Source organism: Sphaerodactylus townsendi, linkage group LG03 (genome assembly GCF_021028975.2).
Source record: "Sphaerodactylus townsendi isolate TG3544 linkage group LG03, MPM_Stown_v2.3, whole genome shotgun sequence".
In the NCBI taxonomy this organism is placed as follows: domain Eukaryota; kingdom Metazoa; phylum Chordata; class Lepidosauria; order Squamata; family Sphaerodactylidae; genus Sphaerodactylus; species Sphaerodactylus townsendi.
This window is the reverse complement of record NC_059427.1, coordinates 31,877,333-31,892,049: the sequence shown is the minus strand read 5'-3', so window position 1 is coordinate 31,892,049 and position 14,717 is coordinate 31,877,333. Positions and strand designations below refer to the sequence as shown.

Here is a 14,717-nt window from a genome sequence, read left to right as displayed (position 1 = left end):
CAGATAAATATTGACACCAGAAATTCTGGCAGGCTTACTGCTTTGTGATATGCTCCTAGAAATAAAAGATCTGTTCTTTGGCACTCGTTGCGTTTATGACCTTCCCCACCCCACAAGTTAGTACAGGTATCTCAAGGTAACCTTACAGTGGAAATAGGGACAGCCCTAAGTAGGATTCCTTTGCTTTTTTGAATGTGATGCTTGAAGCAAGCACAAGCTCCTGTTCTATATTTTTGTTAGCCAGCAGAAAGTGAGTGTGTGGGGTGATGGTGTTACCTTCGGGATGATGCAGACCATTTCCTTGTTTCCCAGAGAAATATACTGTATGGGGATTTGCTTCTGATGTCAATTCGCTTGATTTTTCTCTAGATGTAGTCCACGCAGTGGTGGGATCCAAACATTTTAGTAACAGGTTCCCATGTTGGTGGGATTCAAACTGTGGCGTAGCGCCAATTGGGCGGGGCACGACGGGGGTGTGGCTGAGCATTCCGGGGGCAGGGCATTCCTGGGTGGGGCTGTAGCAAGGATGCAGCCGCTGCGCCGGTCCTTGGGCGGGAAACGAATGTGCGCAGGCTGCCACGCACGCCGGTGCACCTCCTGCTAGACTGCTTCAAGTTCTGTGCACTACTGCTGAGAGGAGGGGGTAACTAAGACAAAAATCACGTGGCAAAATCACCAATTAGTAACCCCCTCTCGGCACACACAAATAATTAGTAACCTACTCTTGGGAACCTGTGAGAACCTGCTGGATCCCACCTCTGAGTCCACGCCATTAGTTTGAATGCCACTACTTTGTGGGATTGATAACTTGGAAGTTATTAACACTTATCTTGCCCTACCTTTAAAGAGCTCAAGACAGAAGTTTTCTTTTTTTTTTTACTTTAAAAAGTTTTATTAATTAAAATTTCATAACACACCTTTACAGTGACAGATATCACATATAGTTACACAATTCACATAAAACAAAATTAACATATACCATATTTCTATTAACAAACAGTTTTCTAATTGGCTCCATAACAAGACTGAGAAATGGCTCAGGGCCTTGGAACAGGGTGGCAAATTCTTGTGAGGAGCAAAAAATTTTTTCTTCCTCAAGTAAGAATTCTGGACAGTTCATAAACTTCCTTGTTCTACCTGCATTTAAAACATGCCCCTTGGGGGGACCCTGTTTGCTTAAAATTTCACATATCCAGAAGGGACTGTAGGTCGAACTGTATTGTGTAGAGTTACACCATTTGTGCTCCTCACCGCCCCCTACTTTCTTGATCACTCTGGAGACTTTTTACATGACCATTCAGGAGTGGCACAGCCTCCCAAACAATCAGGGATCCATTATGTGTGGGCTTTTACCCTATTTCCCATCACGTTTGTAACAACTTACCCTAGCCTACTTGTGTCCGAAACAAGACACATGTTACAAGGGTTTCTAGAACAGAACCAGACTAGAATTCTAAAGTTGTCTTCCCAAGTAGTATTACAATTGGGTGTCATGGGTCTCTCCCATGAAATCTGGGGTCTAATAGCCTGCTGATTTTTATTTTAAACTTCCGAGAGCTGATCAGGTATCAGGGAACAGCTGCAATGACAAACGACCTGCTAACTAATTTATGCTTGTGATATGTATACACCCACACACAGGTGTCTAGATCCCTCTAGGTATATCTATATTGCTGTTTATCAAGTCTGACATCTAAAAAAAAAAGTATGACTCATTGCTGAAGCTGGGGGTAGCGGGAACATTTTTTTTAACATTCCATCTTACCTTTTCGACCAATCAGTTTCTGATCCCGTAAAACTAGGTCTTGTTTTAACTTGACGGTTTGTTTTCTGCCAATACGTCGTTAATTCTCTATGTCAGTATTTTGTAAGAAGCAGAATAATTTTTTTTTTAAATTGCTACAAATTAATTTAGGCCAAGGTGAGATGAATGCATGTTGGGGGAAGGGATCAGGGTTTGGGAGGATTGTTGATATTTCCAGACGAAAAGTCTGCCGTTGAGTTATTAAAGCTGCCTGCTCATTTTGCTTACTGAAGAGCATGTTGTGCTTTTCTTCTCCCCACTAACTTGTGCAACTAGTTTATTCTATCCTCCCTTTGATCAGTATGAAAGCATTCCTTTTCTTCAAAACGGAAATGTGTGCAATCATTCCACCAAATGATCCACGCCAGAGTTGAGGCGATCATCCTGGTGTAAGTAGAATGATACTTATCTGTATGCCAGCTGCGAGGCGTACACAGTTTTTCAGGCTTTAATGTTTTGAGCCAAAGAAAAATGAAGAAAGAATTGGTCTTGCAATTGAGTCATTGTGTTTCCTAATTTCTTGGATGAAAGCAGGAAGTCAGTTAAGTATAGATGCTGATTTTTTTTTCTTCAGTTTTTACAAATAAGCCATGCTGCCAAGCTGCATGACAAAAAGGCCCCTTTGGAAATTAAAAATAATTATTCCCTTTGGAAATTGGAGAAAACAAATATGCCAGCAATTCTCATACCTTTTGGAACCCCTGTGGGTAAATAACAGAATTCAAAATGTATCAGAATTCAAAATGTGAATATTGAGAAACACCCCCCCCCCTGCAAAGCTGTCTCCTCATGAAGCTTTCTATATTGCTGCATTTTTGTTCAGAGCTTTCATGGAGGAGAGGATTTTTTTTTTTGAGATCTATTAAATTGCGTAGTGCTTTATGAGTAACAAAATCCTACCATAACCAGGGACTAAATTATTGTTAATCATTGATTTCTTAGGAGACAAGGCATATTGCTGTAGAAACTTTATACCTCCATCTGAACAACCGATTTTAGGTTTGGATTGGTTGTATTTTTTTTTTAAATCCTCCAGTAAAAAATGTTTGGCTTTAGATTCTGTTCATAATTGCAAGAAAATAGAACACGAAATAATAAAACAAGATTATTTTTTGTTGCCTACCTTTTGAAAAAAAATGTTACAGGTATAAATATCTTAACAATGCAGAGGATGGGTAATGCCACAGGGCTTGGAAGTTCTTTTGCATTTTGGGATAGATGTAGGAGGTCCTTTAAGGACCAGAATAGGACAGTGTCAGGACTACATTCTGTGCTTGCTTCTCGTATTTCTACTACTTCTCCTCATCTCAGTAGAACTTAGCAAAATCATCTCAGGATATAGAGGCTTCATATTTACCATAGTGGTACATTGCCATACTTTCAATTAAGCTTGTGATAACCTTTCCCCAAAAGTTGGTTTCTATTGAAGCAGATATGTACGTATCTTGCTTCTGAAGACAAAGTGACTATACTCTATAAAGATGTTAGTTCTGTCAGTTGAGGTGCAGTGGCTGAGAAAATCGCATGCTTCCGCATTAGAATGTAGTCCCGAATGAATATGGGAATTATCATTCATTTTTATACACTGCCTTTGTCAGAACTATTGTTTTGTGCATTATTGAACATGGTACTTTGATACAAGAGCATTTGTGCCAAAATGGATTGGGGGAGCAGGGCTAGGTAGGCACTAGAACCCAATCAGAGCATTCTGCAAGAAAGAAGGTCAGGCATTCTTTGTTTTGCAGCGGAGGAATATACAATCTACTAGCATCTTTTCATGAAACAGAGTATAACTAATTCAAATGTCTCAGCAAGCTCCATTGAAGTTCCAAGTAAACTGTGGTTTGCTTGTGCTTGCGTGTGCCCTTTCAATCTTCCTTTACTTATAGAGAACTTCCCAGCATGGTTAAGCTTCAATTCTCTTTGCTGTCTGACAAAGGTACCCCGGTGGACTGGAGTTTGTTTACTTCACACCAGCTGAGAATCTCAGCTTTAATCATAGTTTAGAATCCGGATTTCTGTGATGTGAAAAACCCCAAATTACTGAGGAGGTGCCTACTACATTTGGACCTCACAGTGAACAGTGGAACTTGATTCAGCTGGGAAGTTGTCTGTGGGAGGAGAGAGACTGTGCCAAGTGCCGTAACAAGCTGTGTTCTCACACCCTATTGATGTTTAATTCGAATTTAAAGAGAGCTTGTTGCAATAGCTGAAAACTACGTAGGTTTTCCGTTTAACCTTTAGTACAGGTTATCGTTTGCCGCAGCTGCAGTATGTCTTAGTCTTTCTCTTGGGAGAAACTCCGCCCATTTTGCGTGGTGTGATTCTTTAATGACAATATGGAAAGAGCTGATTGAAATTGGGGTGCTTATGAGTAGCAAGGTGACTTCTCAAATCTTGTAATATCTATTACACAGGAGCTATTTACCTCAGTTCTCGATTTATAATTTTGAATAAACCTGTTAAGCTTTTGCTTCATATGCTGGAGTGAGTTCTGGGCAGCCATGTTGATCGGCAAAAGAAATATCCAGTGAGTGAAATCCAAGATGAAAAACTGGTTTTCTTTAGCACAGGGAAACTAAAAATCGAGACAATGAGTTCTATAAGACCATGTAGAATACAACTTTTCTTGGAACCGTTTTAATGACCCCCCTTTTGTGCTTTTCCAAGTCTGCTGTGTGTTTGGGGAACAGTTCGGTACTTCCTTTGTTCTCTACTAAGAAGAGCACACATACATGCAGAAAGAGCCTCGGAAATATAAGTAAACAGAGTCCTGGTAAACAGTGAGCCTGATTTTTGAAAGCGTAATGATTGATTGTTTGTGGTTTTGCTTTAATAGAAATGAGCAGGACCCTTCCATGTTCAATCGCTGGAAAAGGGATTGGCTGGGATCAAAATGGAATCCTTGCTATTATGGGCCTTAACTTAAACACAGTGGCATATTTTGACTTGCTGGTATGGTTGCAAATTTAATTTCGGTAATAATTAAACTGTGCCTCGTGCAGTTGGCTAATTTATGAAGTTGACGGCTTTGTCTTATTGAAAAAAAAACGAGCAAGAAGGTAAAATTTAGCTTTGGGAATAGTTACGTTGGAGCTGCTAAAACAAATGCTTCCGTTCCCTTCTCCCCAAAGTCCTCAACTACGTCACTGTTTATGATGCAATAGTGGGCAATCTGGCGTGGTGCCAACTGCCTGAAGAGCCTTTCCAAAGTCAAAGTAGTGTGCGTTTCATGCTTTGATTCTTTTCCAGCATACTTTTCATTGTGTTTCGACAAATTCCTAGAACTGTTTGTTCTTCCTGTGTTAGACTGCTGTGTCTGCACCGGTAGCCCAGTGAGATGGATTCTCAGTTCAGACATAATGCAGAGTTGGAGTTTATTTTGACTACAGTTTGTAAAACCAGAATTAGGCTCACAGGGAGCCATTTCTATCCGACCGCAACAAATTTCATCACTTTCGCTGTTTCCCTGCACCACCTCGCTGAAGCCTAGTTGTATGGCAGTCTAGACTGTTGCAAGGGCTGCGCCCAGGAACTATTCTGAATTTAAGCTCGGGATGTCTGAGTTAGTACATTACATTCTGGCGTGATGATGACTAGCATGAGTTAATAAATCACCTTCAGAATCTGATTTGGGGCATGCAGGGGGCTGCAATGGGAAGGGGGAAATGGAAATATTTTGCTATGCTTATGATTCTTTGGGATTCCCTCCAAAGTATATTTTGAGATTTGGTTGCTTAATTTTGACTTTCGTTGGAACTCACAGCTGTTCGTACCCACCTTATTCGTTCAGTGTGCGGTATTAATAGTGAGTTTATATTCCTAGAGATAAAATCAGCTGACATGCTTGCAAATCAACTTTTGAATAGTGAATGCTTATGCTTATTGCTGTACCCCGCCCCCTACCCAGGAGCCCGCAGTGACTAAACTCCGCTACATAGGGACAGCTCCCCGTGCCTGGAGGGACTCTTCTCCCCAAGCTGTGGAGCCCATCCTATGCAGCATACAGACAAGTGGGGAAGCTACCTGGGAACCCACCAGCAGAGCTGGTTTCTGACAACTCAGGGCAGGGGGAAGGTGGCACCTGAACATGTCACCTGTTTGCTGTGGCTGTTAGAAGCCAAGTAACGGAGGCATAAAGCTGGCCAGTTGGAGAGGAAGAAATGGGGCTTGTGCACAAAGGCGCAAGTACCTGGTGGCCAAGGAGAAAGAGCTTGCCCTTGGGGGTGCCGGTTATGTATTCTTGGATAATTGAGTGCCAGATAACAGTGTTTTCACTGTTATTTCCATTTGCCAACTAACGCATGCATCTGTAATCTGTGAATTCTCAATGTCAGATTTTGGATTTGATTGGCATTTTCACTAACAGTCACCTTGACAGTTTTTTCAATCTTAACCACTAGGCATTTTCATCTCCATGTAGGGATCACAGGTCCACACTGGTAGTTCGTGCCAGTTTAGATGTGATCTTATGAGTAGCAACTCACGAGGAATACAGCAGCAACCCTGTGAAACTTGTCCATGTGCATTCAGTAAGCCCACTGAGTAGGAGCTTGGTTCTTAACTTTACCAGGCATCTAAAAAATAATTTGGGAAGTGGGGAATGGCAGAGCTCAGTGTGGTTAAAATGTCCTTTATTTCAGGAACAGGCTATAAATTGGGGATGGGGTAAATCTTTTTCAGTGCAAAAATGGCAGGAGAGGAAAATTTCCCTTTTCCCATGCTGTTTCTACTTTAAAAAAAAAACAAATAAGGAGGAAACCTTAAAGCAGGAGTGTCAAATATGCAGCCTGAGGACCAGATTTGTGCTCTTGACACAACCTGAGTCAACCCCCCACTCCTGATTGGACTTGGCAAACTCACTCCGGGCTGGCCAGTTCACCTCCCCTCCTCACCAGTCTGACCTGGCAAGCCACCCCTATGCCAATCTGGGCTGGCAAACTTGTTGTGGGCTTGCCAGCTCAGCTTATCACCCACTCCTCGGCTGATCACTTCCCCAAGTGCCAATCTGACTAGATGAGCCAACCCCCGCTCCCATGCCAATCTGGGCTAGTGATCCCGCTGTAGTATCATCATCATCATCATCATCATCATCATCATCATCATCATCATCATCATCATCATCATCATCATCATCATCATCATCATCATCATCATCATCATCATTTTTGATTTTTGATTTTTGATTTGATAAACTGCCCTATCCCCGAAGGGTGGTGTACAAAAAAACAACAAACATAATAAAACAAATCAAATAACCCCAGTTAAAAATACAAAACCTTAAAACTATAGCAGCAGCATCCTACAATAAATAGTTAATAATTAATAACAAGGGGCGTCTGGTATCACATCCCAGTGGTCAAAACCTGGGAGTGGTCAAATTCTGGAAGGAGGCTGGCAGATGGTCAAGTGCACAGCCAGTGAACAGGGCAGTGAGAGGGGCAGTTACCTGAGGCAGTCACCCTTTATCCCCCATTGTTGATCTGGGCTAGCAAGCTCAGCAGCTCAGGCAGCCCCCCCCTCCCCAATGTGGACCATCTCCCCCAGTGACATTCTGGGCTGACAAGTATGCCAGCTGAGGTAGCCACCCCCTCCCCCCCAGTACTAATCTGGGCTGGTAAGTCTGCCAGCCAAGGCAGGCCCCTGCCCCCCAGGGCCCAACCTGACCAAATCACATTTATATCATACCCTCATAACAAATGAGTTTGACTCCCGTGCCTTACAGTGTCGTTGCACTCTCATTTCTGTTGTGTTGTGTTAATTCTTTCACCCTTTGAGACATTATAAAACCATAACTAGCTTTGGGGGCTCCTCCCACTTGCTGTACTCTTGGATATGTCTTAGAGTTTGGTGGATTCCCAAAACCAATTAAAAAAATTATCTTACAAAAATAATAGTAAGCAACTTTCCCTGTAAGGCACGCAGCTGTGCACACACCATATTGGTGCCGCGGGGATCAGTCAACCACCAGTAGAGGGAGCTCTCACTGAGAGCTGTCGCAGGCGACTCTGTGCCCCTCAGTGGTAGGGAACTTCCATGGAGTTCCCTACTGCGGTTAGAGGAATTATTGATGGAAAGCAAGCAAAGTGTGCTGACGGACTATCCTGAAGTAATATTTCATTTGTGACTATTGCATTTGTATTAGGCAAGAGCGACATCTGAGTGGGTTAATGCGCTCCACTTTCCCTTAATGAGTCTACTTACACCATTTTCAGCTGACAGTGAGCCCTCTTCATAGGAATTTTTGCTGGGGATCAGCTGTTAAAACACAAATAAAAAGAAGTATTGTGCCAGTTTAAAGATGAACAAGTTTTTATTTTAGCGTAAGGTTGGGGTTTGGGGGAGGGGGATGGGGTTGGCTAATGAGTCTGCCAAATTTCACTCAATAAAAACAATAAAGGTTAGACTGGGAGAAACCACCAGACTTCTGTTTGTTGCTGCCCACAGTGTTATCTTGGGGACAGTCTTGCGGATGGACAGCTGATCCTGATTAATGCATTTTTTGAGAACGTACTCTTGGCATGAAGCTATTTGTGAAGGACAGAACCTGTTTTTCTATCATTCTCTTTGAGCACTTTGAGGGGGATTCATCAAGCCCTTCTTAAAACCACTGAATGGACTGAGATTTCGGGCTACTGTGTGCTGAGGAGCTGGGCTTTCTTTTCAGTCAGAAAGGGACCTTTTCAGATACGCTGTCCCTTCACAAGCAACTCAGCGGCTTTCTTTCCCCATTCAGATCCAGCCATGTGTGCCTTGTGTTCCCTTATTGAAACATCTGCAGAAATTTGGCAGAGGGGGTGGGGGTGGGTGGGTGGGAGGGAGAGCCGGCTATTCAGCAAGCTGCACACTAGGCAGCTATCTTTCGACAGATTAGCCCGAGGAATTTCTGTTGCAACGATTTTGATTGTCCAGGGCTCTTGATTCCTTTTGTGTGTGCAATGGTGAAAAGTTGTGTTAGGACAAAGGAGGACAAAGTGTTTAATGAAAGCCACAGTAGGCTTTAAGGGACATTCCTCGGCTTTTCCCCCCTCCCCTCAATCATCCTTTCCTGCCTCTCTAGCAAAAAGTGCCAAAAAAGTTTTGGGCACAATTTGCTGATCTTACAGTGGTGGATAAACGGCAGTGAGCTAACCTGATACGTTTGGCTTGTTGAACAAAAAGCATCCTGTGATGTGGCATTTTAGGAATATTTATTTATTATGTGCCGGAAGAAAACAACCTATGAATTTAGAAATTCTTTTTCCTCTGGTATTAATGTCATGATTGCCTTGAAAACTTAGATGGCACCCTGAGGAACTAGCTATTCTTGCATGCCCATCTGAATTAATTATCTGTTTCAAGCAGGAATTAAAGAGAAATTAGTGCTCTGAATGAATTAGAATAGCAGGAAGATAAGGCACGCACAACTTTTATTTCTTGTTGTTTCCTAGTGGTGTTTGCATAGCAAAAAAAAAAGGTTTTGCCCTTTTCTCTTTCATTATGCATGAATTTTTAAAAATTAGAGCACTGCTTCCATTTACAGATTTGATTCACCTACCTGTTGGTCACCTGAGTCTAGCATTCCCAAGTAAATGTTAGCTTCCATCTCTGGAGTTCTAGAACTTGCCAGATTAGATGTAAGCTTGGATACACTTGTAATACACTTCATGTAAAACTGCCTTTGAGGATCGCTCAGGAACTTCAGCCAACACAGAAAACAGTGGCACGGCTGTTGTTGGGAATATGTTATAATGAACACAGAATCCCTGTCCTGCAGGTAGGTTCCAAGAGCTGGCTAGACAAATGCTGATAGATTTTGGGAGGCAATGACTGGTGACAGTTGAGTTTGAGAGAGATGTAGTGTCATTTCTGGGTGACACTGTGGATTTCCCCTAATTTCTGTGGTACAGACTGTAGAGATTAGAGGAAATTCCTAGAATAGTGATGGCAAACCTTTTAGAAACCAAGTGCCCAAACAAATTCAACAAATTGTGGCTATTCCCTGCCCATCCCAGTAACCTAATCTTAATGTAATTTGATGTATTTACATGAAGTGGAGGAGACATTGAGTATGAAACATTTCCAGAGCAAATGTTCCACATCAGTCTTAGTCTCTGCTTTGATTTGAAGTTTGCAGGGATGATTCTTCAAATAAAACCTGGCAGAAGTTCTAGCTTTGGTGGGTTTTCTTCCATCATGGCACCGTGACAAATCTCTTTCTCCCAGTCAGGGATCCAAGGCAGGTTATGATGTTAATTAAAAACAAAAATGAAAGCCACCATAAGCACCATGCACAACTTGAACTGTGGACAAGAGGCTAAGGTCAGGACAGACTCAAGAGAAACAGAATGGTTTCCAGTTGGCAGAGGTGTATATTATCTCCTTGTCCTTTCAGTCTATATACAGCTATATAAGGAAAGATTGCACTATTCATATTTCTGTTAGTCTTGCGCAAGAGTGCCTTACTTTGTGCTCATGTTTGCATTCCTTTTGAGAAAATTGACTTCAGGGCTGAAATGCATTCTACCTGCACTTTTCATCTAACTGATGAGCTCAAGCTTGACTTTGTGGTTTTTGAGGAAGGGATTCGTTGCCGTAATAATCTGAACAAATTGCATTTTTATTCTCCCCCCCCCCCCCTCTTTATTGGAACATGTTGACTTAGGTTTGAAGTGCCTTGGAATTTTTAATCTGCAGGCCAGCATCTTTTATTAGATACAAAAACCCTTTTTGAATGCTTGTAGCATATTAAAGGCTGCCAGCTATTGACCCAGAGGGGAAGCCTGGCTCCCTAGAAACCGTTGTAGGTCACTTTGAAGACTGTACGTTTTAAAGTAGTGCAAAGAGTGCTTATTTGTTTCTTGTATTTGATAAGCAATCAGCGAGGGCAGAAAATGTGAAGTAAACTGAGATTATAACTAGTCGGTCTAACAAAAGATATTGTTGTAACCTTACTTGATATCTCATAACTGTTGGCTCTATGTGTTGGCGGTGCTTTAACTGATAAGGTTCTCAAGGTTTCTTGCTTAGTTGTTTATCACTTAACCTTACTGCTGATGTTTTTTTTTTCTGTTGCCCAATTGGGTGCAAGATAGAATGGTTTATACATGGATTTGGGGTTGGGGAAGACTTTCAGGATAGACCAGCGATGGCTAACCTTTTCGAGACCGAGTGCCCAAATTGCAACTCAAAACCCACTTATTTATCGCAAAGTGCCAACACTGCCATTTAACCTGAATACTAAGGTTTTAGTTTAGGAAAAAAACGGTTGGCTCAGAGGTGTGCATTACTCGGGAGTAAGCTTGGTGGTAGTCAGTGGCTTTGCTTTGAAGCAACATGCAACTCTTCCAACTGGTGAATCATGACCCTAGGAGGGTTTACTCAGAAGTAAGCCCCATTGCCAGCAACCGAGCGTCCTACCAAGTAAAGGATCGCGCTTTAGTTCTTCGCATGAAAATCAGTGAGGTTTAACAGTGCTTAACAGGGTTACCTACACTGCTTCCCCAAACTTAGGTCTTAGGTTTAATGCTAATAATCGAGCCCAGAGGCCCAGGCCAGCCTAGATGTGTGGGGGTGGGGGGGCGACTCTGTTTGCGTGTGCCCACAGAAAGGGCTCTGAGTGCCACCTCTGGCACCCGTGCCATAGGTTTGCCACCACTGGGATAAACAATTACTACATTTTGTTGTCGTCTTAACGTAACAGCATGGTAGAACGTGCCTTCAGTTACCCTGCTACTTGGCAGAAGAAGAGTTAAGCTCTGAAAGCCACTGTTTTCTAAGAGAGTGGAAAATATTTAAGACTTTGACCACCAACTTTTGTTATACTGAGGTGGTGGTGGTAGAAATCCTGTGCTATGGATTCTGGTTGGCCGGAGGTATCCAGTTCTGTAGTTCTGACATCAGAAGGTATCAGAGGTGTTTAGGTCTGTAGATAGTACCTAACAAACAACTGTATGTCAGAAGATCCCTCTTAAGATATTTTTCCCCAGCAAGGGCAGAGATGTATTCATTTTATTTCAACTGTAATAAGTAATTTTTTTTAAAAAAAAATCACAATGCATCAAGGAAAACAGGGATGGCCTGATCCTGTAAGATGTAATTTCAAGACATACCAACACTTAAACAAATGTCAAAAGGTTTAGGATCAAGGATTGCCGTATGATCATGTCTGTCAAGCAGGGGAGCTAGTAATTTCTTTTAGGTAAAAACGTTTTAAACTTGGTTAGAAACCATTCTTCACCAGCTCCATCCTAGAAGAGTCATTTTAATCACAATTTCATCTTGTTGTGCTTGCATACATTTTGTTTGAACTACTGTTAAAATGTAGGCAATACCTTGATGTAGTAGAATAATTAGGACTACCAGATTTTGTTGAGCGCTTCGACTGTGACGTGCTGATTCCCCTGTCTCTTCCTTTCCACAGAAACCTGAGCCACAACAAGTTGACAGAGATTGATCCTTCTGCCTTCTCCGGGCTGCCAAACCTGCGTGAGGTGTAAGTATTTCTCTGAAAAGTATTTCACTGAAAAGCACTTCAGACTGTCTTCCACTCCAACCAATATGGCCAAGAAGGCAAGAGGCAAAATGAACATAGATTCCCATTACATGCTACCATTGTACCACTAGATTGCGGCAGCAGATTAAATCTGAGCTATTGCTTTTCTTGTATACAGCACCTGTCTGTTGCCTTTCTTCCTTTTTTTTTTAAATTAAGCAGTCAATTAGTAGAACATAACATCTCAATTAAACTGCAGGGGCAGTTATTGGAAATCTTTGGTGTTTGCTCATTTTATCTCTGTCTCTCTGCATTTCATGTTAGGATTAGTAAGGGTGGTTCAGGTAACCACACTGGCAACGAGGATATGCTTGACTCTGCCAAGGCAAAATGGACTTGGTTGTGACATCTCATGCTAACCTGTCCCAAATCTTCCAGGAAACAAAGGTGTAATGCAGGGGCCTCTAACCTAGGGCCCTCCAGATGTTCATGGACTTCGATGCCAATCAGCACTGCCAATTGGCCATGCTGGCAAGGGCCGATGGGAAACATATCCTGTGAACATCTGGAAGGTCATAGGTTGGAGACTCCTCGTATGCAACAATTAATTCATTCTCTACCTTTTGCTTGCTAGCCTGAGAGGTAAGTTGGGAGATTTTTGGTCTCACAGTGTAAGAATGAGTTGAGTGGCAATGCTTGTGGATAGAGGAGCTAGTACACACACACACACGCGCGTGCGCGTGCAGCACTCTGCTACTCACAGTGGCCCACCTGGTGACTTTGCTCTCTCTCTCTCTCTCTCTCTCTCTCTCTCTCTCTCTCTCTCTCTCTCTCTCTCTCTCTCTCTCTCTCTCACTCACACTCACACTCACACTCACACTCACACCCACGAGGGGTTTGGATCAGAATGGAGAGGTAGCATTCAGGGGACCTGCCTATTAATATTAGTGGAAAGAACTATCAACCCATCTAATAATGTGAGTTAATTGAATGCCTAAGGTAGACTGCGCTCATCAAGCTTTAAATGATCGGCATTTGGTAATTTCATTTATTGGCCAATATTTTTTATAAGAAAGTAACCAAAGGCACAGTAATTTGCCTTGGGTTTTTTGTTGTTGTTATTTTTTAATGGTGAAAGTAACAGTGTTCTGGGTCAGTTATGTTCTCGGTGTTCTCAGCTACCTCAGCCTGGCTTAGGTCGGGGAGAGTGGGACATTAAGTTGAATAAAATAGATAAAAATAAATTAATAGTGTTTGCACCTGGTTGGGAGCTTCTCTGAAAATAAATAAATAAAAGTGAATACTAGTTATGGCAATGGTGATTGGAAACCCTCTTTCTAACCCTTTGATTTCGCTATTCTATGTAGTAGCGAGGGGAGGTGGGAGAGTTGCTCAGTATAAAATATTTACAGCCCATTTGCCAGCGAATGTCATGCTGAAATGGATCCTGCTCAAAAATAGCACAGTCCTCTCGAGGATCCACTGAAAGGCACTTAGGGTTTTTTCTACTTTTTTTTTGGTAAAAGGGGAGATGTTTGGGGAAAAAAGCCTTACTCCATTTACCATTCTCCCGTTTCATACAAAAACCATAGTAGAATATCAAATGCATTTTATGATGTACAGCCATCTTTTTTTCAAGTTGCAAAATGGAACACAAGGCCTGAGTGGAAAACAGGAGCAGGGCCTTTTTAGGCTAGAAGTATAATTTGGGTAGCCGTCGGCCAATGGCACTCCATGCTCAGTTCTGCCTCCTACCCATAATGCTCAGAATCACATCACCTACGTCAGGACAACTGTCACATTGCAACTTCACTGTTGACTGCCTATTGTAACATGGGGTTAATTATCCTAAATGTTACAGACACTAGTGAAAAAACTCTTTCCGCGGTAACCCTGCACTATGTCCACCATGTAGTTGTGATCTTTCAATGCTTATGCAACTGTTGCTTGCTTTACTGTAGCTATAGTCACACTTTCTGAACTCTTGTATTGTTTAGTGCTTGGCAATACTTCTTCAGAAGAAACACAACGATATGTGATCAGTATAGTTTTGTTACTACCGTGAGCTGGTGTAGTACAACAGTATAAATTGCCAAGATAACGTGCAAGTTGCGTGGCTAAAAGCAAAAAAGCTTTATACGATTGCAGGCTAGAAAGATACCTTTGTATTATATGCAGGTTTTCCTTACAGTTGTCAGAAGCATGTGGTGGTATCAGAAAGTGCCGGCAAGACACAGCTGACTTACGGTGACCCTGTAGAGTTTTCAGTCTCAGGCTGCTTCTGCACGGCCACAATGGGGGTTGGGTCGGCATACATGACGCCGACCCAAACCCCGCGGGACCGTTCGCATGAATGGTCCCGGTTGCGACGGGGAAGATGGCGCAGCATCCGCACAGGCTGCGCCGTCCCCCAAACGCCTTACTGTGTCCTCCAGCGCA

General features: G+C 42.4%; 1 protein-coding gene across 2 annotated transcripts in view; it reads left to right on the top strand.

Moving 5' to 3' along the window:
- Positions 1-14,717, top strand: part of LRIG1 (leucine rich repeats and immunoglobulin like domains 1) — a 147,753-nt gene that overhangs the window by 38,898 nt on the left and 94,138 nt on the right. For both annotated transcript variants that reach the window (XM_048489634.1, XM_048489633.1), the window contains exon 2: positions 12,207-12,278. In XM_048489634.1, coding sequence (XP_048345591.1) covers positions 12,207-12,278 — 72 coding nt within the window. The remainder of the gene's footprint in view (positions 1-12,206; positions 12,279-14,717) is intronic.